The sequence below is a fragment of the Pollachius pollachius genome (assembly GCF_949987615.1).
Source record: "Pollachius pollachius genome assembly, chromosome: 10".
NCBI lineage: Eukaryota > Metazoa > Chordata > Actinopteri > Gadiformes > Gadidae > Pollachius > Pollachius pollachius.
Window position 1 is genome coordinate 10115124 of NC_136943.1, and position 26046 is coordinate 10141169.

General features: G+C 46.7%; 2 protein-coding genes across 4 annotated transcripts; both read right to left on the reverse strand.

The window, feature by feature from the left end:
- Positions 1–950: 950 nt before the first annotated feature.
- mbnl3 (muscleblind-like splicing regulator 3) lies at positions 951–22800 on the reverse strand. 3 transcript variants are annotated; one of them, XM_079745161.1, is made up of 10 exons: positions 22567–22800; positions 15016–16380; positions 10229–10393; positions 9741–9944; positions 9077–9319; positions 6106–6256; positions 4736–4771; positions 3944–4054; positions 2088–2179; positions 951–1120 (listed from the first exon to the last, which is right to left on the reverse strand). In XM_079745161.1, the coding sequence occupies exons 2-10, from the start codon at positions 15187–15189 to the stop codon at positions 1118–1120; spliced, it is 1179 nt and encodes a 392-aa protein (XP_079601287.1). In that variant the 5' UTR covers positions 15190–16380; positions 22567–22800; the 3' UTR covers positions 951–1117. The 3 variants fall into 3 exon arrangements, with proteins under 3 accessions (XP_079601287.1, XP_079601288.1, XP_079601289.1); XM_079745162.1 differs by lacking the exon at positions 4736–4771; XM_079745163.1 differs by lacking the exons at positions 3944–4054; positions 4736–4771.
- A 585-nt stretch (positions 22801–23385) lies between these two features.
- hs6st2 (heparan sulfate 6-O-sulfotransferase 2) lies at positions 23386–26046 on the reverse strand. Its single transcript, XM_079744501.1, has 2 exons — positions 25128–26046; positions 23386–24974 (listed from the first exon to the last, which is right to left on the reverse strand). The coding sequence occupies exons 1-2, from the start codon at positions 25700–25702 to the stop codon at positions 24134–24136; spliced, it is 1416 nt and encodes a 471-aa protein (XP_079600627.1). The 5' UTR covers positions 25703–26046; the 3' UTR covers positions 23386–24133.

Here is a 26046-nt window from a genome sequence, read left to right on the forward strand (position 1 = left end):
CCAAATGAACCCCGTTCACCATTAGTTGTAATCTTTTTAGAGTATGAATTGTATCGTTTTTGTTTACCCTCAAGAAAATGATACAGAACAGAACCCTGTTTACAAAATTTCAATAAAATAAAAATATTTCATTTTTTCACAGCCAAATTATTGTTTTCTTTAGTGACAGTCACATAAGGTCACATTTTCTGCCATAATAGATCATTTAAAGGCACAGACAAATTAACAATAACTGGATGTTCTGTTTCTCAGGTAGAATGAGATGATTGACCCTGAAAAAACACAAAACGTTTTTTGACAGCATTGTACTAATAAAATTGAGACATAAAATATTGAAACACAAATCATGAAACATAAATTAGATTTCATACAATACAAACCCCCCCCTCTTTCCAACATAATGCCATCAGTGCCAAACATAATGGTGACCATTGGCATTCATGTTAGTTATTGGAGTGGAATTCCTTAATTAGCATTTCTGCCGTATTATTGATATTTTCTTATACTTTGGTGCATTCGCCCAGTCATGTCGTTTGCTCTTCAGTACAAGACGATGGCTTGGAACCCATGAGGGTTTTCGCTGTCGAAAACTTGTTTATGTGTGTGTTTGTGTGTGTGTGTTTGCGTGTTTTAGTGAGTGTATTTCTTGAAGGTGTGGCACTGGGCATGTATGGCTGTGGGAGCATGGGAGTGTCGGGCCACCGCCTAGAGTCAATACATATCATGGCGGCTGTTCTTCCCCCAATGCTCAAGAGGCTCCCCCTCCAAAGAGTGCGGCACTCGGCCCAGCTCCGGTATTTTGGGCCTTTCCTTTACACACTAGAACATCTCCACCTTCAGGTTCACACTGCCACTCAGTAAGTGTGCACATTTGGATTAGGCACATTTTTGTTGCATTCTGAGAGTCGAGTTACTCTTTAAGGGATGGGTGGGTGGATGGGTGTGGTAGAGTGGATAGGGTGAGGGGGCGGGGTTTCTTAACTGGGGTGGCGGGCCAGGCTCACTGAGTTGAGGCCCACCGGAGCGGCCATCAGCAGCTTGGGGACGGGACAGAAGTGGGTCTCCATGGGGATGCAATGGAGCTCCACTGTGTCACCGTTCATGACCTCCGATGGGTCTACTGAGAGAGAGAGAGAGAGAGCGAGAGAGAGAGAGAGAGAGAGATTGAAAAGAGAAATAAAGAGATATAGAGAACCGGAAAGTGGGGAAATGTTATTTGCCATAACATAAAATACATAAGCATGTTGCTAAACAGGTTGGTTGAGTTAATTTAATCAGAGGTTAAGGTACATAAAATATATATAATATATGTATGTGTAATTTAATGAATACATTTGATGCAGACTGCTACCCATGTGAGCTAGTGGGCCGCACCACAATGAACTGCTCATTTATTCAAACCATAATCCTGATTAAATTTCGGTTATACAGCCAATGTGCAAGAAAAAAACACAAATTAAACTTAAAAATACGGTGTACATTTGTACAATCAAAAATCAACATGATGCTCTGAACAATAATGAAAATGTGAGAATTCTTCATCCTTGAACAAATAGCAAATGTGTCTAATAATAGAGTAAGACTTCATTAGTATTAGGCATCTGAGCACTATTAATGAAGGTTGGATCCTTGATCAAGAGGCTTATCAGACCTCAGCTAAACATATGCAGACTCCTGAAGTTCACTGGGACAAAGGAACACTTCTCAAAATCACTTGATTTCAAAGTACTCGTTGGGGGTTTTGAGGAAAACTCAAAATATTGTTGCTGAATTTGAAAGTTAAATAATTAAGGCCCTACCATGATAAATTAAAATGTGTATAACTGAGGATATTTTAGTGAAAGATCACATGGTGGTCGATCACATGGACCACAAAGCTCGTCTCAAATAACATTTGTACAATGTGTCAGTTCATGTCACACCAAAAAACAAAAGCACAACCAAAAACCAAACAAGGATGGAATGTAACCAATGGGATCTCCATGAGAAAAATGTAATGGAGGCTCATGTCCCTTTCGCTAAAACAAGAGCCAATCAGCCACGGCTTAAAAAAAACACAAAGATGAACACAAAATGAAAGAGCAAACCTGATTGGACGCGGCGGATTCAGCGAAAGGAACATTGGTGACGTGGGTTGAGGCCGAAGAGACAGTGGAGGAGGCACCGTGCATCATGGGAACTTTTTATTCAGGCGAGAGCCAGACGAGACACACAGGGGACGAGGAAATGGGCGGGGGGGGGGGGGTAGGAGGAGGAGGGAATAGGAATGATATGGTTACCATGGCGAAATGTAGCGGCGCAAACTTCATGGCAACAAGTCAAGGGACATTGCTAGGATGGGATTTTGAAGGGGGATCAAGAGAAACATGCAGATGAAATAGGAGAAATGAAAAACAAACTGAAATGGATTAAATTGGAGATCCGACCAGTTACAAAACAAGAATACATGTTTCAATATTGTTCACAAGTGGTGGCCCACCCAGGAGAGCATGGCTATGAAGTCGTACAATCTGTTGAGACCATTGACCATAGATAATTGCGTTAGGTCAAACCTGTGAATAAGGGCAACAGTTGAATACAGTTAGATGTAAACATTAAGCTTATTTTAAGAAGGTTACAGAAGTACAACTCTAGGAACAATATTTCTTCTTGGACGGTTCTGTGTGATGTGAATAGAAACATACTGGAAATAGTATGAGACAGCTATTCTATTATTGAAATGGTAAAAATGACGATGAGTCAGCTGTTGTTGTAAAATTGAGCCGTCAAACTCAACTTAAATAAAAGACTGAGCAGATTTACCTTAACCTTTTGAAAAAAACGTAAATCACTGTCAGATGCAATCATTTCACAGAAATATATATGGCAGGGGAATTGGCATCTTAATACAGGTGTCGGAAAACCGAAAAATAAACAAAGCAACTAAAACAGAATAAATTAAAAACAATGAATGATAAAAATGAATAAGTCAACACTCACACACACACACACACACACACACACGCACACGCACACACACAAACATATACACACACAATTAAATCCTGAAAAGTTCAATTTCCGTGTGTATATTCAACACATGAGCTTCAGATATAAATATTTATCGACAGAGTTTCATGGGGTTTTGTTGTTACTCATTTCAGATGGGTTGTCTCAACAGGGCGGGTACAATTAATGTTACCACAATCTAGTCGGGTGGTTAAAATAAAAAAACAGAAATGTTTTGTTTTTTTACCTCAACTGTTCTCAAAGCCACAACAACATTCTCTCTGCATACTTTATGCAAAAACAATTTCGTTTTCGTTCCAAATAATCTGTATTCCCACACACTGGCAGCGCAAACTGGCTCTCATTCATCATGCCTGTTCCTAACAAGACGTAACCATCCAGTAACTCCTCACTTGTAAATGCTTTTGCAATAAAAGTGATTATATTTTGAAAGCATGACTGTGTTTGAAATGCGACACACATTCTTTTGGCCTTTATACTGTCTCAGTCTTAAGCGTACGTTTCTCCCTTCATAATATTGTATAAATAATATTAATACGTATATCTTATTGCATCTCAAATAAATTATAGCATACTATGAACAATGTATTGTATTTAAAAAGCTCTGTTTCAGCGGCAACTAGGTGTTCAGGATTCGGTCAGCATTAAGCAACATCGGGGCTATAGGTTGTGTTACATTGCTCACTTTCCTCAACAATCATCGCACTGCAGCCCAGATATCATCACTAGTTATATTGGCAACTTGAATTAATGTTTAGCACTACAACAACATCGCCAACATCGGCGACCGACGCCCCACTGTCGTCTACTACCCGGCCCCCCGCGGCACAGCCGTGGCCGGGAGGCTAGAGGTGCCGAGGGGGCAGAGGGCTGCCACAGCGGGGGTCTGGGGACGGAAGGCCCTAGGAGGTGGGGAGAGCGGGGGAGCCCTCACCAGTGAATCCAGGTATAGACAGGAGGCGGCCAGGGCCCTGCCGGCAGCCGCTCCAGTCCCGCCTCTCCCAGCGGCCCTCCGCTGCCAGCGGGGCCGCGGCTTTCATTAGTCCTACGGGAGACAGGGAGGAAGGCTTACTGGGGGACCCCCAGCAAGGCCTGCTCACACACCCTCTGGTGGGGAGCTAAGGGGGCTACCTGAGGGCCGGCATACCCGCCAACACACACAGAAACACCCACGAGCACACACACACAGACACACACAGACACACATGAAGACACACACAAATACACACACACACACATAAACCCCCATGAACACACACACACACACACACATGAAGACACACACACACACACACACACACACAGGCGGACAAGCACACACACACAAACACACGAAGACACACAAACACACACACACAGGCAGACAACCACACACACACACACAGGCAGACAACCACACACACACACACACACACACACACACACACACACACAGGTGGACAAGCACACACATGCACATATTCACACACGCACGCACACACAGACACACAAAAATAATCCCACACACACACACACACACACCGAGGGCATGTACAGGAATGTACAAAAATCTTCAGACGCAACACATGAGTTGTGGAGGAGGCTAAGAGATTGGCGTGAGCAGATTAAGAGACCACGAAGAGATAAGGAGGGGAACTGGAGCGTTCCCTCCGATAGCAAGAGGAGCTTAATGTGTGAACAGCCTACAGCTATGTCACTTCCGCAGGAGTTAAGAGAACGGCCCTACCTATGGCTCCTGAGGGGGCCATGTACAAGATGGAGCCTGATATCGTCCATTCACACACACACACACACACACACACACACACACACACACACACACACACACACACAAATGCAGGCACACACACACACAAACACACAGCGCATGCACGCACACACACACACACACACACACACACACACACACACACACAATGATGAATAGAGCAGTGGGAATAAAGATGAACAGAAAGAAAGAAAGGAGGGAAAATGGACAGAAGAAGGTGGGGCCAAAAAAAAAAGTGTTGTTTAATAAACAGAACAATTATGTGCACGCAACTGGCATCACAGGTGCGTAACCTTTGACCCCATATAAATATTCTACATACATAACAATTTTTAAATTAACTGCATCCTCTTTGACATTATCATCTTCCAACTCCACTACTGGACAGCTCTACTGATCAATTCACTCGCAAATTTCCCTTTAGGCTGATTTATAGTCTGTGTGTTCACATTTCTTCAATCAAGGTCATGTCTGCTGCCATATGCTCCTGGGCTTGCAATGAACATTGAACACATAAAGCACATGAAGCCATCAGACGACCCGTCACACAGGAGAGGGAGGCACTAACACAGAGTGTAACGAGGGAGGGAACATTCACAAGCACAAGGAATCCCTGCATGTAGAGAACACACACATGAACTGCACCACAGCTCTCAAGACCATCGACTCAACCAATAATCAATTAAAAAACAACAATCCATTTGTTGCGTTATCAATACGAGTCACTGGGTCTTAAAATACTGGATTGTGTAATATTTATTATTTCTGTCATTCAGCAGACAATTTTCCCCGAAGCTGAAATGAAGTCAATAAGGGGCAGGGAGGGGTTCTGCATCTTGTTCAGTTACCCAGTACTTAGTCCACACCATAGTCACGACACTAGACCTCCATACTAATACAATACCTCTTTGGTTTTTAACGAAGGGGGGAATCAAACTCAGTTCTTTAGGCTAAGTTATGGTTGGATGTCGACGCAACGCAAGGGGACAGACCCATTACATCCTTGCGGACCCTCTTTGCGTTCAAGGGCCTGACGTGTGCCTCAAAAGATTTGTAACCTTGCGTCGAGGCGACGCAGCATCAAGGGCTGTGATTGGTCCGTTAACGTCAACCCAACGTAAATCCTACGCAGAACCAAAACAGCTTCACGACTGAGTCAAAGCGACTGCGTGGTCATTGCGTTGCGTCAACGTGGAACCATGACTCTACCTGTCGTCCGACACCCTATAGTCACGACCCTATCCTGCCTCACGTCTGCCCCTCATACGTCAAGAGGGCCTTGTGGTGTTCAACACAGAGGGGACCCGGTGAGCGCATGTGGGACTGACCGGTGGGGATGAAGGTCTGCTGCAGCTGCATGTTGGCCAGGGCCTGCTGGTAGTGGAACATGCTGGGGCTGAAGACAGTGGCGGGGGCTCCGTTGCTCTTCTCCATGGGGGACCTCTTTGGTAGTTGGTGCATGGCTCCCTGGGGAACCGGCTGGGTGGTGGAGGGGAGGGAGGGAGGCAGAGAGGGAGTCAAGATGGAGGGGAGTGAGAGAGGGAGTAAGGGAAAAAGAGGGAAGGTGGGAGGAAGAGAACGGAAAGAAAGAAAGACAAATAAATCAAGAAGGAAGGAAAAAGGTAAGAAACAAACAGACAAAATAACTGAAGCAGCTTACCCTTGAACAGTTCAAGAGTATCTTTTCAGTATTGTCCCTGCTTATTATTATTTTATAGTTGAAGGTTATCCTAACCAGCTCTGCAGTGTCTGAGCCTGAACGTCATTGTAGACGGAGTGGAGTTTGGTGCACCGCCACAAGAGGGCACTGTGGCGTGTAGTGAGCACTACTGAGATGTAGGCCAGCCCAGAGGTCAGGACATGAGCAAAGTGGGCCAGTGACGAGTCCTTTTCTAACAAGGTAGCCGTGCCCGCAGACACTGTTGGTTACCAACCGTGTGTTCTCTACCTGGGTGTTTACTGTGAATCGACCAGCTTGGTTAAATTACGCAGTAAACAAGGAATTCCTTAAAGAACACGGAAATAATAGTATTGCTTTGATAGTGAAAATGGCTGCAATACCTACACCAAAGAGAAAGCATAGAGGCAGGGACGGACAAACTGATAACAACATGAAGCATTGTGCTATAACAACAGTAGTCACGGCAACCAGGATGACATAACACGGGGGTTTGGGTAAACAACAGCAGAACTAAACAGAATGAAAAGGAAACGGTGCCCTTGTGTCGGTGGGTCTCGCTGCCTCTTCCCTCTCCCAGAACCAGCGTCTCTCTTCTCTCTTGTTGCTTCAACATCTGCATTGCAGATCAGCGTAGCGCTTAGCATACAGGGACTCTTAACGCAAGCCCTGGTAGCCTGTCCATTTTGATATACAGTTCTTATATGATAGGCAATCTTATGTGCCTTAATGTATTTATGGATACATACATGAAACAAAAGAAAAATCTGTGATTAGCTGTCTTATATATTTTTTTTCATCTAAATATGCTACCATTTACATTTACACACATTAAAAGGTCCAGTGTGTAGAAAATAGTAGCATCTAGCGGTGGAGTTGCAGATTGCAGCCAACTCTAACCAATCACAGTCCTCCATCCGGTGTCTTTGTCAATGGCCTTTATTTATTGGGGGACAGGGCAGAGGTCACAGCCTGTTGACGGTTCTCCACATACAGTCCTCCTATCGCATCTATAGTCGTAAACTACATTCATAGACCTAAAATGATCCGTGAGATGCAACGATTATTAATCTCGATAGCAGTAAGCGCTACAAGCCATTGTTTTCTGGCACTGATGGATTTTGATAATATAACCGTATGCAGTTGTAATTGCACTGCTTCCTTTTGGATACCAACTCTCTCCAAAAGAGTTTAGTTAACGAACATGGAAACAGCCCCAAAAACTTCTCCACAGAGTAAGTGAATTAAAGAATGAACACCCACTTATAATCCCTTCATTTGCGAACTTCCATTCGCTACACTATTTTACACGTGGATTAAAAAGTGAAACTCCATTATAATTTAATCCTGGCTCTAACTACATTGGAAATTCTGGTGTAATGATGGAGCATGCTCGTCATCACTGGTTATAATAGGCGTGTCCAAGAGGGTGAAGCTTCTTCAACACTATAGTATAACGCCAAGCTAGTGTGGGTGTGTAGAGCTCGGTCTAGCGGTAGACTTTGATGACCCGGTCCGAGAGAGGGTTAAGCTTCTTGTACAAATAATATAAGACCATGGTGTGTGGTGCATTTCATATACAACATCGTTCACCTTAAAGCTCCTGCACAATTACTGACTGTATAAAATTTCACAAATAGGTCGTAGCCATGGGGATAACACATCCTTCCTAGAACTCTGACCCCAAAAGCCTTCTTTTTTTTTTTTCTCTCTACTGATTGTCCGTTCTGGGCTACTGTAGAAACATGGTGGTGCAACAAGGCACTGTGAAAGAGGACCCTCTCCCTATGAAGACATTAAGGGCTCATTGTAGGGGAATGATAAAAACAATTCATAAAGATCCCATATCAGGCTTTTTTAGGTTTCACAATTGCATTTGGGGGTATTACTAGAATATGGTTACATGCCTGTATGTTAGATATACCCCTTATTGCTCTCAAACTGTTCATTTATACAAAAGCAATTTCAGTGTCTTTCAGCAACGGTCTGATTTGTATCAGATCGTTATCTATATATATATATAAATTCAACCATGTTAATTATAAACACAACAATGATGTTACAACCACGTTCTATATAAACTCATCCATGCTATACATAAACTGAACCGTGTCAGAATGAGTCACCGCAAGCGAGTGTCTACTTGTTCTGATTACCGGCCGAAAGCCTGGAAGAGGAGGAGGAGGAGGAGGAGGAGGAGGAGGAGGAGGAGGATGAAAGGATGGCGGGGGATGGAGGAGGAGGAGGAGGAGGAGGAGGAGGAGGAGGAGGAGGAGGGTTGGGTGGATGAATGGACGGAGGGGGATGGAGGAGGAGGAGGAGGAGGAGGAGGAGGAGGAGGAGGAGGATGAAAGGATGGCGGGGGATGGAGGAGGAGGAGGAGGAGGAGGAGGAGGAGGAGGAGGAGGAGGAGGAGGGTTGGGTGGATGAATGGACGGAGGGGGATGGAGGAGGAGGAGGAGGAGGAGGAGGAGGAGGAGGAGGAGGATGAAAGGATGGCGGGGGATGGAGGAGGAGGAGGAGGAGGAGGAGGAGGAGGAGGAGGAGGGTTGGGTGGATGAATGGACGGAGGGGGATGGAGGGGGATGCGGTGGCGGTAGCGGCAGGGTGACTGGGCTCACCATGGATGCAGAGGAGGCGGCGTTCTGGCCGGCCTGGTGCTGCGCGGCCTTGATGCGGGCCTGCAGGTGCGCCGGCGGGTGGAAGTACTTGCACTTGTCCCGGCTGCAGCGGCCCTTGATGTAGTCCATGCACACGATGACCGAGTTCTCGCTGCAGTCCACCATGCCCGCCTCCAGCGGGTGGGCGTAGCGGCAGTCGTTCTCCCCGCGCGTGCAGTTGCCCCGCTGGAACTCCCGGCACACCTGCTCGGAGGTCAGAGGTCAGAGGTCGTGGGGGAGGGTTTGGGGGCGGGGGGGGTCAGCGAGGCAACACGTGACACCGGATAGAATGAGTGGTGTGGGTGCTATGGAGCTGTGTGTCTCTAGCTGTACAGTATGGATGTCGTGACACAACGCTCGATATCATGTGGGCGTGATTCAGTTGGCGATTTAATGGAGGCGGAGCGGTAATGTTGATACCCTCTCTGCATTACAGTAACGGCATTTAGGAAAAACGACTTAACATTAGGAAATCAAGAAGAAAAATGCTAAAGAAAAATCTATTTTATTTTTTACCTTTTTGAAACTGTAAAATAATGCTTAATAAAACTATAAATGAATGAACAATAATGGTAATGGAACAGTTGAACGGAGACAGTGCGGCCCAGCGCTGGTGCAGGCCTACCTCTAGCTTGTCGGTGCGGATGGATTTATGCGTGGAGGTGCCGTTGCCCATGGCGGTCAGGCTGGTGGGGCTCCCGGGGACCAGCAGCGGAGCGCTGGGCATCAGCTCGGGCATCAGGCCCATCCCTGGAGCCATGTGGCTCAGGTAAGGACTGAACGCCATGCTGGGACTGGTGGCCATGGAGGGCGTGACGGGGAACGTGGTCTGAGAGGGGGGAAGAGAGGGCGGGACATCACATAAAACGTCACGGCAGATATTAGGAGCTTTTGTTATAGGCTTACTGCAATTCAATGTGTGGTTGCTCCGTATTGATGGTTATAAGCCTAACTAGGAATTAGCTTTGGATAAAGGCATCTACTATGTGAGAAATAACGACACAACATATACATTTGAACTGTTTGCATGTGTGTGCGTGCGTTCGTGCAGGTGCGTGTGTGCGTGCGCATCAGGCTGGCGTTGCCGGATGTCCAGTTTTGTTAAACACTCACTATGGGCTGCAACTGGGCTCCCGGCAGCATGAACTGCATCTGTTGAGCCAACATGGCCGCCGCCGTCTTCTGCTGGATCAGGTTGTTCCTGCCGTTGATCTCCAGCTGGGTCTTCAGGTGTGGCGGGGGGTGCAGGTACTTGCAGTTTTCGCGGGTGCAACGCCCCTTTGAAAGTAGAACAAACATGGGGCAGCCGCAGTCAGAAGTGGAGGCTTGTGGCAGGCGGGGGGCGGGGTTGAGAGGCTCTCTGAGAGCAGCTCTGAGTGGTTAGATCCCAGGGAGAGGAAGGCCCTGTGCCAACAGCAGCGTGGAGACCCACACGTGTTCAAGGATAATTAAATCAGGGGGGGCAAGTCTTTACAAAGAACCCCAAAGACAACAGCGCAGCCCTTCATCACTTAATATGAAAAGCTTTTCCATTTAATTGGACCACTTGATCTGCTGCTCGCCGCCTCAGTAGAAAAGAAGCGGCTTAACAACACAATAGGCCTTCGCCGTCTGCCAGACTAAATATCCAAAGATTCCAACCAATTTTCCCCGGCTAATCTAAGAAATAGATAATTACTGCTTTAATTGAATGGGTCCATTAATGGCGTCTCAGGAGATGGTGCGCTGGATAATTCATGAAGGAATCTGCAGCCATGTACTGATGTCTAAATCATTAAAATGTGCTGAATTGGGGAGCCGTGTCCTATTATCAAGGACAGTGAAACAGGAAAATAACATCAACCGTTCCTTCAAAGCAGCACTTAGTACATGATGATTTGCTTCAAGAGGATCACATTTAAAAAAGTGAATGTAAAATAAATGAAGTACCACCAGAGCGTTTTCCTCATATTTGTCATGTATTAAGCGTAGGATAGTAAACACTTCAGAGAATCAGAAGTCACCCATTGCGGTTCACAGGTGGCGCCATAGAGTCAGGCAGTCGTGACATCCACACACTGCAAAGTTGTTGGTTAATAGCTGAACCAGGCCAAAGATAGAGCTGGAGCTGGTCCGAGATACAGGTGTTATGTTCTCACCATCAATCTATATCTCCCTTCTATATCACCACCTTGACAGTTGTCCAACAAACACCACCAGCCCCCAGGAACGGGAATAACAGATTCAGCAGAGTATGTGACAGTGCCACATGGTCTGATGATAGCAAACATGGCCGACAGGGAGGCAGAGAGGAGAGAGAAGGAGGGCTTGAGGTGTTTGTGACTTTAATAAGGGCATACTGTTTATGGATATGTGGGTTTTATCTCTGGAGAATTCGCCACAAAGAAACTTAAAACAGGACGGTATTTCATATCTGACAAATTTGGTTAAGAAATAGTCTCCTTGACCCTACATACACATGCAGAGATCTGAATGTACTGTTTTGGTCTAGGTAGGTAGGAACAAAAGCGACAACAGAGATAAGACGTTGCCACATAAAATGTGAGTTTGCAGTTTGCATTTAGCCTTTGTGGGAAAACTTGTTATATATTAGCTTTGTTCAATCATCTCCACCCTTGGCTTATAATTCTAATTGTCTTTTTTTGTTATGCGGTGCGTAATAGTATGAGCTCTTATTGGCATAAGATGGCAATATCAATTACTAGCAAATGGAAACCATATAGCACAACGCCAAGCTAAACCTAGCGTGATCCAATCTGCTCTGAACTTTGACAAGTTCAACCTGTCTACATCCTAGCGTTTATGTCTACCACCCAAAGCCCTTGGTGTAGGGACCCTTTTTAAACGGTTAATTCAAAAGAAAGCTCTTTTCAGGGCCTACTCACAAACCACTTTTGCTCCTACCTTCTCCCCTCCTAACCATTTGTCTTAAAGCGTTTCATTCCCACCCCCGCCCCACCCCTCCGCCTCAATCAGCAGTGACCTTCCTCCTCCTCCAGGGCTCTGCTCTCGCTCCTCTGGGGAGAGATGAACACACGGGGACCTCTCGAGGAACCGCAGTCTGCCATTAAACACCTGGGGTGACGGCAGCTGGGTCCCCTTCGTCTGCAGATGGGTGGTTAACCTCCCCACCACCCCCTCCCACAGTCAAAGGCGCTCATCGGTGCGGCCACACCTCCCTGCTGACCAGGGGTCAATCTCTCTGGACGGACGAGAGCAGATGCGCCAAAGACGGGAAGGTAAACGGGTCCTTGAAAGCATCTTAGCACATTGCCATGCCAAAAGATTCCGATGCTATATTCAGATTTATATTTTAAAAAAATTGCAACGCTTTAAAGTTAGCGAAGACATGCAGGTGAGATGGGATCGGTGCTGGTGATGTCACCGGGCACCAGTGCGCTGACGCTGGCGATGGACGGTGATGGATGGAGTCAGGGGACGCCGAGGGCACCGGGAGGTTGTCTCTGTGGACGTGCAGAGCGCTGGAAGCAGAAGAGGTACTGGATGAAGGTAGAAAAAGAGATAGAGCCGCAGTGTGTATCGCCAGCAGGGCCCCAGGACAGAGAGAGAGCGAGAGAGAGAGAGAGAGTCAGGTGACCTCCGATGCAAAATGAAAAATGTGCGCGGGGGAAACACGAGGCAGCCAGAAAAAGGCGTAAACGTAAGGCCATCCGGAAACCACCTTTGGAACGCCCTACCACAAGACATCCGTCATTTTGACCCCTTTTCAAGTCTTTTTTTCTTTTGAACTCTGTGCTGTAAGGTGACCTTGGGCGCTTATAAATTAAATGAATTATTATTATTATTATTAAGCCCGTAACACTGGAGTTTGGAGTGAGCTTTTCATTAGCGCGATGCGTATGAGGCTAGGTCTTGGATCATGAGGAGTGCCTGTCCCAGGCCCAGCCTAGTAAACCAGTTTAAACTCGGAAGGAGCCAGCTCACAAAAGGCCCAATCTCTATTGACCAGACCAGAGAACCTCGAGTCAGGAATCCGATTGTGCTTGACCCTGGCAGTAAGCAGTGGCACAGGGCGGTTGCAGGAATCAAAGCACCATCTAAATCCTTAACCTCACACCGCCATTGTTAAAACAAAACGCCCCTAATAGATAGTAGACCGTCCCTTTCTTTGAAAAAATCATGCATTCTGTCCTCGTCCACACCGTCGAGACTGGTGCCACCAAGTCAAACGTTCCCAGACTTTTTGGTGCTCAACAATGTGGGAACGCAGGCAGGCAGATGTAGTTGCCACATTCATCACTTTACATGACAGTCGCACTCTGGCTAACAAGATAGAGAAGGAAGAAGGAGAGGAGGAGGAGATGGAGGAGATGGAGGAAGAGAAGGAGGTGGAGTGCCTCATCTCTTGTCCATTTCCTCCTCCTCCCCCTACAGACCCATTACGAGCATGCAGAGGTAAAGGGCAGCTGAACAAGAAGTCTTATACATCTATGGGACCGAAGGACGCTACAGACAGGGGCTGTTAGCATGAGATGAATCCATAAAACTGGGAAGGAGATGGGGCAAAGAGGAGGAGAGAGGAGGCATGAGAGAGAGAGGGAGAAGAAGACGAGAGAAGAGGCTGATAGGGGAGGGAGAAGCGCGGTAGAGCAGGTTGACCATACAGGAGGACGGAGTGTGTGACTCGGTGTGTCAGTCAGCCCCGCAATAATAAATGTTGTCCGTTGAGTAATGGCCCCGAGCACAGCCTGAACGGCACGCCTGCAAATCATGTTGTACGGTGGCGGGTTATCGACACAGCATGTGCGGTGTGGGGGCTCTCTGCTGCATCTGAGCGCATATCTGTCCATCCTGGGTGTGTGTGTGTGTGTGTGTGTGTGTGTGTGTGTGTGTGTGTGTGTGTGTGTGTGTGTGTGTGTGTGTGTGTGTGTGTGTGTGTGTGTGTGACGCCAGAATGTCGCTCCTGATAAAGAGAGTCGCGCCATTGACCTTCAGCGCTCCCTCACGTCGGTACGTTCTCAGCGCAAATGTGTGACCCTGAGGCTCCGGGAAGGCCAAACATGGCCTTTAATGCTCGGCCGTTCCCTGTCGATAAAAAGGCAGCTTGCGTCTGTCCCCCCCTATCAACTCAGCCAACGCAGAGCTGGGCTGTTGCTGTGTGCTAAAAACAGCCATGCCACTCAGGAAGATCAAGCTAGCCAATCGGTACGTGCTCATGTTCTGTTGCTAGGCCCTCCCCCTCCCTATCTCTCTCTTTCCCTCTCTCTCTTCCCCGGTGTCTCACGCACTCTCAGCCTCCCTATCTCCCTGCTGCTTTGGACCCAGAAAAATGGCCGAATAATAAATTCTAACTCGATAAACGGGGAGACAGCAGCTGCAGCTAGACAGTGAGTCCCTTGTCTGGAGGTCTCATTTTTGCTGCAGGGAAGCATGCACGTACACATACACACACCCATACCGGTACATGTACTGACACACACACACACACACACACACACACACACACACACACTGAAAAGTAATGGCCCATTCTTAATTTGAGAGAAGTAAATCATGTTTAGCTTCAGACATTGCATTTGCTCAACTGTGTAAGCCATAATACTCCTTGCAGAGAGCATTGGACCTTCGGCTGTGAGCATCTGCAGCAGTAGTGCACTGGCTCTACAATGGGAAGAGGCACAGGAAGTAGCTGCATATGTTCACAGGACTCCAACCGTCATGGCCGCCACATTAGAGGGACAGAAAGTCAGCGATTGAGCTTACAGAGCTCATGCAAATCAACCCCAACAGTACAACTCTATAGCATGTTTAAAAGCCTTCAGTGGTCACAACTTCTAATACAGAAACTCTCCACCAAATGTAAACACTGTATTGTCCGGCTGACGTGCTGCGTTGTGTCGTGGTGTGCGACGTGTTGTCCGCCACGGCGGTGCGTTTACCTTGAGCGAGTCGAAGCAGGCGATGACTCTGCCGTTCTCCACGTGACAGCTGCGCGCCGGGTGGGCGAACTTGCACTCGGCGTCCGAGCGCGAGCAGGTGCCCCGCTGGAACTCCCGGCACACCTCCAGGGTCAGCCACTTGGTGTCCCGGCCCATGCTCATGTTGACCGCCATGGCGAGCCGCAAAGCCGGAGTTGGCGGTGTTCAAAGATCGCTGGTGGCAGTGGCGGTGGCGGTGGCGGTTCGGGAAATCAGCAAAAGGTCGTTTGCTACGTGTGATTTCAAAAGTGATATTAATCCCACATAAACAGCAGCGGCAAACTTCAACACAGGGACGGCTTCTGTTTACCGAAACGGAGGCGGGTCAATTGGGTTTTAGGATGTTTGGGGGGGGGGCGAGGGGAGGGGATTGGCTATGCTGGGACCTGGGTGATTCCACAGGGGTTAAAGAACCGGACGTGTGGGGCTGAGTTAGATGGCAGGGGCTTGGCTATGAACCGAGGCCAGCTCTGACTCATAGGAGGTAAAAACAAACGCTGGGGTGACACGCTGGCATGCTAGGAAAGGTAGTGTCTGGATCAGGACACCGCACTGTCCTGGTGACGCAGGCACTGGGATGACTGGTCTGGTCTGTCTAGTAGCCCCGAGCTCCCCCCTTCAGGATCCCCCCACCTATCCCTGTACACACACAGTAAGGCGTGAACCCCCGCTCATGACAACATGGCCGCGTGCGTGTGATAGCCCCGGCTGGCGCTGGTTACGTCTAGGGGAGATAAATATCAGCAGGCGTGGAAACCTTGGGAGGGCAGGAGCAGGAGGAGGAGGCAGCGGCGGCGTCCTTGTATTGTTGCGCCGGGAGCCAGCGTGTCCGGGGGGGGGGGGCAGAGACGAGCTCAGCGGCCAGGTCGTGGGAGGGAGGCGGGGTCTGGGGCCGGGGGGGTACGGGAGGGGAATGAGTGAGGGAGGAACGATCTCTCTCCGGCTGTCAGTGGGAATAAAAAAACAGCCCCATTCAAGGCCAAACTTGCAAGGTGTAGCGCCTCGGTCTCATCCAGCCCCGGGGACCGTTTCTGGGGGAGAGGGGGGTGGGGGGGCGCGACGCAGAGTGTGGATGGTGGCGGCGGCAACGCAGTACGATGAGAGCCACGCGGTGCGGGGGAGCTCTCGGGCAAAACTTGCAGCAGCAGCGAGGCACTCGGAGACGTCCCACTTCCTCCTTTTGCTTTGCTGTTTCTGTTCCGTCCCTTTTCCCTGATCCCTACTCTCTTCCCGTAGTTCTCTGTCAGGGTGACTCGGTTATCCTCTTGTCCTCATCCTCCTCGCGGGGTAATACACCGCACGCTCTGGGTTATGGGATTGCCAACGCTGCATGGAAAAAAACATAGGATACAAAATTAGGTTAAACAAGTCAAACCAACAGGAGGAACCAAAAAAACAACAATGACGCGATAGATCCAGGTCCTTGTTTCAGAACTAATGTCATGGCTTTGGAGAGGGCGAAGAGAGCCACGCGGCAGAAAGAGAGAAGAAGAATAAGAGAGGGAGGGAGAGGGGAAGAGAGGGAGAGAGAGAGAGAGCGAAATGAGAAACAAATAGGGGAGAGGAGCATACGGGAAGGAGCGAGGGAGGCTGCAATGAACAGGAAAGGGCAAGCTATGTCTTGATTAAGTGATACAGGAGAGAGCGGGACAGAGAGACAGAGAGAGAGAGATAGCTGGAGAGAGAGAGCAGGAAAAAGAGAGCAGGAGAGAGAGCAAGCACAAAAGGGAGAGAGAGCATGAGAGAAAGAGAGAGAGCAGGAGAGAGAGAGGATGCGGGAGGGGAGCACAGGCAATAAGAAAGGAGTAGGTTTTACTTCCCCCTGCACTGCAGACCATGAAGTAATTGAAAAACTTGACATGAACCATATTGCGAGCGGGCTCCAGATTGCCGTGTCCTTGAACAAGCTCGGCCCAGCACATGTGGCACGTTCATCCGTAACTACAGCGAATAGTTAACAATATGGAAAAAAATAAAAAGAGGAAGTGAGGGGCGGGATGAGGATGAGCAATGGAGCTCTTGCTTCAAAACTGCAGCTGCTATGCTGCTGGCAAGGCTGCGGCCAATCAGACGCAGCATTGAAAGGCAGGCAACTACGTCACCGACCAATGACGGGAGAGGTACCGCAACGGCTGCTCCCCTTGCACTGGGCAAACCTTGTGTTTGCACTGCCTCTTATCTGTAGCACAACCGTGCCATGGAGTCCCATGCCCAGACCCAAGCCACGTAGCTCACCGACCACAACATATGCAACAATTTATATACATATATATATATATATATATATACACACATACATACATATATATATATATATATATATATATATATATATATATATATATATATATATACACACATACATACATATATATATATATATATATATATATATATATATATATATATATATATATATATACACACACACACACACACACACACACATATATATATATATATATATGAAAAAGGTTAATTTTCCATGCGGCCTTAGAACAGCGGACCAGATTCATGTGATTAATTGTGTGTTGAACACACCCCTCGCTGGGAGACTGACGGCACAATACAACCGTTCATGGAATGCGTTCACACAGGAAGCAGAGAAGCCCCAGGAATTATGGCTGCACTGCAACATATCAACATATTCCAACAGAGGAGAAGGACCTGCCACACGAGACAACCGACCCACGTTTCACGTGTTCACACACAGGGTAAACAAACAGACAAAGAGCAAACGGCAGGACAGACAGTGCGAAAGGAAGAGGAGGACTGCAAGGAGGAGGGGAGAATGGGTTGGAGCAGATTCTATCGGCCCCTGTGTCTCGTGGCGACAGACACAGACGGAGGAGGCAGTGGGGGGCAAGGGAACAAGTGTGTGTGTGCTAATGTGCACAACCCAAAGGAGAACACTGCAGCATAGGGAGGGAGAGAGAGATTGTGAGTAGAGGGGGGTGGAATTAAACTGATACAGCCATTTGCAAAACCACAAACAACACACACACACAGACACACACACACACACACACCAAGACAAAGAGACAGAGAGAGAGAGATTGCCATGCTTCATCTTTTACTCCTTAATGCTCCCTCCTTCCATCCTGCCCATAGATCGATATAAAAGCAACCCCCCAGCCCACCTGCCCCCCCTCCCTCATCCTCCAGTTGTGTGTGATGTGTGTGTGTGGGGGAAGGGGGGGGGGGGGGGGGGGCTCTAGCCATCCTGTATTCAGATCCACACAACGGCACCCAACGCCCTTGCGTACGCACACTTTCAAAAGGCCCAGTGAGGGAGCTGCAAGACACACTGCAGGCACCGCAGAACCATGCTTGCTAGCTCAGGGCATGCTAGCACAGGGCTTGCCAGTAGCGCAATTCCTTTTACACTTTAATTACGCTTGCACTGCGCTTGTAAGCATTACAAGCGTAATGCTTGTAAGCATTGTGCTTGCTAGTGCAATTGTTCCAGGAGACGCGTTCCCTAGAATGTAACCAGGGAGCAGGAGGGTGGGACAGCCCTCCTCCAGAATGTGTGGAGATACAGTGGGTGGGTGTACTCTTGCACTCTACAACTGGCTCAGAGTACAGAGACGGCACTCCATGACCCTTCAACTGATCTCTCTAATGTTCTCTACTCTGCCTCGCTACTCTACTGTTAATTCTTCGATAGATACCCTCTACTGAACTAAAGTAATATTTGTTTTTACTTAAATTGCACTTAAATATCTATGCTGGCCTATCGAAGCAGAAACACACATGTGGATGAATTATCAAATTGTTTTATTATTATAATCATTATAATAGCAATTATTCCATTTCTAATGAAGGTTTTCTGCAGCTCCAGGTGTGGTTGACAGTGCATAATGCTTCCAACTCACCAAATGTAAGTTCTTTGTGAATTGAAAGAACTTCGTATTGTTTCAGTAAGGACTCTGTTCTACACTTTGTTTTTTATGTTTTCCAAGACAACCTCGGGATTGTGTCGTTATAGAAGAAGAGAGAAAGCTACTCCAAATATAACTACGCAACGACTCAATCAAATCAAACAGGCTTAGCAGAAAATACTCACTTACAACACTAAGGTGTAAATTATCTTATTAGCCATACATCTATTTTTTACGTTATTTCTAATACATTATTTACAGATAAGACTGTTTTTTTTTTTACCCCATTGAGGCTCACCATGAGATTAATTAGCTCTCTCTGTGAATTATTCAGCTCCAGCAGGGAGAAGCAGTAATGTAAAGGGTAAGAGTGTTGGACAACTGACGAGACAAATAAGTTATTTCATTATTGAAACATAAACATAGAAGGCTAATTATGAAGATTTGATTGCCATGTAAAACACTGTTCTCTTTCGAATAGGGTAACATGTTGCCTTACAACATGTTAACACTAATTCAAATCCATCCATAGTTCTGGATGGACAATGCAGAGTGCGTGTGGAGGTTGGCTGGCTGAAGAAGCCTCACCTGATCCGCGTCACACTGATTGGACTCTGGGGCTGAGTGAGGCTGCACACCTGTCGTGCATTGAGCAATCAATGTGCACAGGTTATCACCACCACACACACACACTCTGGAAGCTCTCCTGGCTGGAAGCACGGATTACCATCTCAATGAATCATTATCTTCCAAACTCTACAATAAACCGGCTTCCAACATCACCAGCCTGTGTCCAGTGTCTGGAGGAGCCCACAAAAGCCTTCTAGGTGGCGTGTAGCATTGTCTCTTGATACAGACATGTTTTAGCTAATGTTTGGGTTTGATTGTGCTTAGTGCCGGGCTATAATGCTATATATTTGACATAAGGAAATGCATTTGGCATGTTCTTATAGTGGAAGGGGACTATTGCAGGCAGGGTTGTAACCCTGGCTTAACATAATGTTGCTCCGCAATGAACGAGAGCATGAGGACGAGAGCAGGTGTAAGAAACACAAACACAAGGTCAGGATAGGGTTCAAAAGGGATATTACAAACGGAATGAGATATTACTATCGAGGCCACCTTGGTTATTACATTGAAAACTGGGAAAGTGTGTGTGTGTACACACACACACACACACACACAGTGTTGTTCAGTAGAGCAATATCATGGCCTAATAAGCTGTCCATAGCCATGCCATTAAGGAACATTTGTTCCTACAACTTTGAATGCATTCGTTATATCATCATCCAACTAAATACAGTATCTACGTGTCTCATCAACTTGCACTGACTGTCTGTTATCCTCCAAGGATGCAGTCTGCTTAGCGGTGAGTAACTGTGCTAGGCATTCCATACTAATTTCATCATCATGAAAGAATGGTAATATTTGGCTATGACAAAGAGCTAAAAGCCCACTGGTCAGTAGAGGTCGGAGGGAATGTAGGACAGAACATGGAGGCCCGGTGGCCGTTGATGAGGGCGCACGGCGACCCTCAGCCAATAGTAAGCAAGCCCTTCTGGGCTCCAGCAGTATAACCTTCAAGTGGAGTGGAGGGCTGATGTCCGCACTATGGTAAAACACAGGACAGAGCAGACATCCCGACCACAGCCCACGCTGTGCCATCATTGGTAGGGTAGCCCTTTGTTGCTGTACTTGTATTCTGACGAATTAACGGCTAGGCTATTATGACAATATGTTAAACATTTGTGGGGGAAAAATATTACAAAACAATTAAAAGCTATTATTTATAGATATGTACTGGTAAGGATATTTCTTAATGGCACAAAGCTATGCCTTACTGCTATTTCCACAATAGGCTACAACTAAAGCTCCTATTAGTGTTTACATTGCTTTATGTGAGAAGTGCATATTAAGCCGCATTAGCGATCTACTTAGCATCCTTGATGGATTTTTACATTTGTTTGTAGTTTAAATCCATTGTACTATGTCGCTTTCTTGGTTGTCTTAACCTGCTGATTCCTAGGCTGTAGTTTTACAAGGCAAAACACCTTCCATTTGCAGGGAATGATAGTAAAAGATGTAATGCACGTTATTACTTTATTCCTGTTATTGGCAAAATCTCAGAAGCCAACAATGTATCACATGGATACAGGCTCAGATAAATCCGATGGCAATTGGATTATTTTAGAAATATGTATTGAAATGGAGCAAAAAACACATTGTGTGGTATAATAAATAAATAACATAAGTACTAATTATAACAGGCAGGGCATTCTTTTTTTTTATTATTGCTTTTTATTTGACCTAGTCATTTTAAGATTAGGTCATTTCTGTCTGCTTGAAGACTAATGCTTCAAATGTATTATAATGTGAATCCTTTTGAGAGCAGTTTCGGTAGAAAAGTGTATGCATTTGGCTTACTACGATAGCTGATACTCCCGATAAAACAAAAACACGGGAGGTAAACGCAACAGGATTACCAACAGGTCTTATGGTAGAAGGGGGAATCCATCAAATTCGGATCAGAATAGAAACCAAACCAAAGCCAAACCCAGGCTGGATGGATGGGTAAAGTAAGTAGGTTAAGTCAATCTGTATAGGCTATGTTTATCATATCAGCTCATTAAAGTAGCGCAACACCCTAAAACACTGTTGACACCTGTCTAGCCTATTTGGTTAAACATACAGATATAACAAATAGAGGAAAAGAAATAATAGGGTGTGGGTGCAAAAAAAAATATATATTAGCCGTGCACAAATTATTGTGCTGTGGCCCATAACGATATCAATATAGTTATATTAGCAAGGACCATTAAACTGTCTGAGAGAGGGGCGACGTGGACACGCAGTGCACGCCTATGGATTGCTGGTTATTCAGCTCTAATTTAGTAACAGAAAACGAGCTAGACTGCCGCAGGGTCCAAAGCCTGAAGGGCTTATGAGCGAGTCTAGACACGTTTACTGTTAAACGAGGTAGGACAATATAGCCTGAATGGACTGATCACGGCGTCTGACCCTTAACCCGTTTGTCACCGTGTTGTTGTTGATCAAGATCTTAGCGGCAGTCGCAATGCAATTGTATATTTATAGACCTTTCCTTTGACCAGATCATAGATAAACAGGAAGTAAACCCCAATAGTGCGGCGTTATCAATCGATATAAGACGTCTCCATGATTTGCTTATTTTTTAGCTTTGTGTTTGGCCTTCCAACTTCTCTTATGGGCTTGCACCCATTTATTCGTACACGTAAAGTTATAAACGCCAGGCCAACATAAGCATGATTCACATGCAAAAATGAAAGACAGCTCACTCACTGCACATCCACCCTTGGCTGCTGAATCAGTTCAGTGCGCAACAATTGACCATGTTAGCCTCTCGCTCCTCGATAACCCCCGTGAAACGTTAATGACACCAGCATAGCAATGCTCTCTGAACAGGCTACACAATTATGCATCTTTGTATATCCGCGCACTATAACACTTGTATACCAAAAATTACATCACAAAATAATTGCATTTGTAACAAATAGATAGGAGTTGTCACGCATACCACAGTACAACATCGCATGCAAGCAAGTGCGCCAGGCTCGCTGAAAAAAGTCAACTGCGCCAGACATGTTCTTACCTGGGCATGTCACACAAATCACATTCAAATTTCAACGTCTCCTCGTTCGTGTGCGGCTGTCTAATAACTGACTAGCCTGCTGTGTCAAATCGTAATTTCCGTCAACACCGATTCCACCAGCTAGACGTTTTCTGCGGTGAAATTTAATATTTAAAAATAATCAAAACAAGATCGACGCGTGGCTCACGACGGAGTCGCTCGTAGATCAAAGTCGGAGAGCGAGCCTGGGGGAGATCCGTTCCCCGATTGCTCGGTAGTCACAGATTCAACACAGAATCAAAATTTAAGGGAGGGCAAAATGGAGAGGGAGGAGTTCGAGAGAAAAAAATTGGACAAGGATAGAGCAGTAGTATGAGCAAGACGCACCGTTTAGAGTCTGTCATGTCGCAAGGACGTGGGAAGGGGAGCCAGGTGGATCCTTCGAGTACCAGTACCGTTGTCTTTGAATTGATTTCCAAATATATAGTTCACGATAGACGCTTCAATCTATATGCTTCACTTACCCTTCTGCAGCCGTAACTCCAACCAGGTTTTACCTAGTCGATCAATTAAAACATTTTTCTGTGGGAATGTTTTATAACGCTTGAGGAAGAAAACGCACGAGATCACGATTTGTTCTTACATTTAGGTTGGAAACAAGTATTACCGTATGCCTTGGATGGATATCGTTATATTTCTGAGGTTTTATTTTAACCAAACTTCCTTTACCTGCTGGGGTCATTTATATAGATTTAAAATGTAATATACCGGCCCCTGCTGGTACAATAAAGTATTACACATGCTGGAATATGGAACAGAATGAGCACAGCGTAAGTAGTCTTTTGTTTCCATTTTTTTTATAAAATAATATTAGGACACAATCATTAAATATGCACATAACATCGATAGTTATGTTATGCATTGAGGTAAGTATAAAAAAAAGCAAAACTGCTTTTGTCATTGGTCACATGGATGATTGATAAGTCAGTTTAGCCTACAACACATGCAGTAAAAAAACAATTATACAATTTATCGTTTTGAAAAGAAAGTAACCATTTCATTCTTTAGCGTACCATTTGGCTACTTAAAATGATTCGGGTCAATGATTGCCAATAAACTTCAGGCAAGGCTTAAAAAAGGTCTAAATTGGGGTAATTGTTAACCTTATTATACCTTCAAATCCTCCAAAGATTAGCAAAATTATTTGAAAAAAATACAATACAGAAAAAAATACAATCTGGATCAATAAATAAATGTGCGTTATCATTAAGGACTGACTATTTTGAGACAGAAAAATAAACTTACATTTAGACTTGTGACCACTGGGGTTAATGAGGCAAACATGGCAAAATAATTAACAAAAATAAAGATTAAGACATCCTACTTAGTAACATTCCATTGAACCTTCCCGAAAGGCCTTTTCCATGATTAGCTTCTCTAGTCTAGCTCCTTACCTAAACACAACCACCTCCTCTTACTGAAACCATTGCAACCATGGTTAACCTAAAACATACCCATCTTTAAATACAGTCCTAAATTTGCCGTACACATAATGCCTCATGTCGCCACGCCTCTAGCGACTCCTCCACTACCACTGCTCCACATTGTCCGTGTAGTCCTCCAGGGTGCCGTTCTCCTCCAGGTCCCACCAGTCGGGCAGCAGCCCCTCAGCCTCAAGGGTCTCCCCGCCGCCCACCACCATCTCCTGGGTCGGCTGGCTCTGGGTGACGGGGCGGATGTCCACCCGGTGCGGTGGGATTTCCTCGGTGGGCCTCAGAGGCCTTCCCGGCCTGGCGGAGAGCTTGCCGCGGAGCCGCCTCCTCTCCTGCTGCCTCCTCTCCCGTGCCTGCCTCCTCTCCAGCTGCCTGGCCCGCTGGAAGCGCTGCAGGAAGAGGTCGCGGGCGTACTCGTACAGCTCCACGTCCCAGCGGTTCAGCTGGCGGATGCGCCGCTGGGTGTCGAGGGCCACCTCCACGCTGGCGGCGCGGGTTCCGTTGAGCTGTGTGAACGGAGCGATGAAGGCCAGGTGGAAGGTGCGCTCGAACAGGTACTGGGTCTTGCGCTGGTACTCGGTGAGGCCGAAGAAGGCCATGCCCCGCAGGTTACGCTTGGCGCTCTCCAGGAGAACGGCCGAGCGGTCCTCGTCGCTCATGGCCGACACGTTATAGCAGCCCACCAGGCTGAGGTCGGCCAGCATGCGGGTCTGCCGGTTGTTGGCCAGGTTGTAGGGGCAGTCCATGAACTCCTGCAGGGTGCAGCCGGACCAGTCGTCTCCCAGGTAGCAGCTGGGCAGCTCCGACAGGGTGGGCGAGTGGCCGTCGCATACATGCAGGGAGGCCTTCCAGGTGGCTCCGCGCTGCACGTGGCGCCACTCGCTGAGGTAGCGCCACACCGGGTCCCGCAAGATGGTGATGTAATAGTAGTTCCTCCTGGAATATTTCAATTCAACATGTTTGCGTCCGGTTTCGTATGGCAATTTTTTGCAAAACATAGCAAACTGTACATAAAACAATTAAAGAGTCAAAAGTACTTTTCAGAAGTTCCTATTTAGGATCATCACTCAAATATTGTTTACATCTTACCTTGGAATTGGTGTTTCGGGGGCCTCGTGTGTATCCATCCGAGTGGGAACGCAGTTAGTGAGCTCGGTCCAGTCCGCATGGAGCCCGCAGCTCCAGCCGGTGGAAAATCGGGAGAAGAGCCATGTCTCCTTTTTACCTGGCCGAAGGCACGTGCATTTCTTTTGACCTGCGTGACACTCGCATGGCCTCTCCAGTTGGATGTTTCGCACCAAATGGCGCCCAAACGTGGTTCCTCCAGTTTTTTGGATGTGCAGAAAAACGATTACGTCGTCCCCCTTAATGTTGAAATCTACAGCACGACTTAGGTCGGCTTTTGTAAAGTTAAAGCGAGGGACAAAGCGAACCAGGGCATTGTCCTCGGAGATATACGGGTCCTTTGGGGGTCCGTCTTTACCGTCACCATTTCTGTGTGTTATGGCATCACTAGCACTGTTGGACTTGAAAATTGACCCAATGCGCAATAACTGGCAATCAGAGGTACCCGGACAAACATACTGAAGAACTATGACGCCGAAGAGCATTAACATGAGCAAGACGATCAAGAGGCGGTGACTGTGGCTGGACTTTTCATCCATCTTCTCGCGAAAAACAGATAATCATTACTCAAGCGGTCAGATCCCCTGCCCGAGCTGGGGAAACTAAATGTAGTTTGTTTTGCTAGCGACCCTTCCAGCTAGCTACAATGGTCGCCACCAAAACAACAACAATAAGATCGCTAACACAATTCACTACCATTTGCTAACCAGAACATAAAGTGAAAGCGCAGTAGCAAAGAAAACGTTTAAAGTACGATTATCTCCAGTTACGATTGTAATTTAATACAATTAAAACACCGCTGTGTTATTTCTTGACGCAACACGTAAAAAATATTTGTTGGGAAGTATCCCAGTGTCCCACCGCTACCGATCCCGATCCTTGA

Excerpts from the sequence above, each read along its gene's own strand:
- hs6st2 (XM_079744501.1), bottom strand. The coding sequence starts at position 25,702 with ATGGATGAAAAGTCCAGCCACAGTCACCGCCTCTTGATCGTCTTGCTC. Across the intron at positions 24,975-25,127 it reads CCCGAAACACCAATTCCAAG|GAGGAACTACTATTACATCA; the intron begins GTAAGATGTAAA and ends GAAATATTCCAG.
- mbnl3 (XM_079745161.1), bottom strand. The coding sequence starts at position 15,189 with ATGGCGGTCAACATGAGCATGGGCCGGGACACCAAGTGGCTGACCCTG. Across the intron at positions 10,394-15,015 it reads CCTGCTTCGACTCGCTCAAG|GGGCGTTGCACCCGCGAAAA; the intron begins GTAAACGCACCG and ends CTACTTTCAAAG. Across the intron at positions 9,320-9,740 it reads TCCGCACCGACAAGCTAGAG|GTGTGCCGGGAGTTCCAGCG; the intron begins GTAGGCCTGCAC and ends ACCTCCGAGCAG.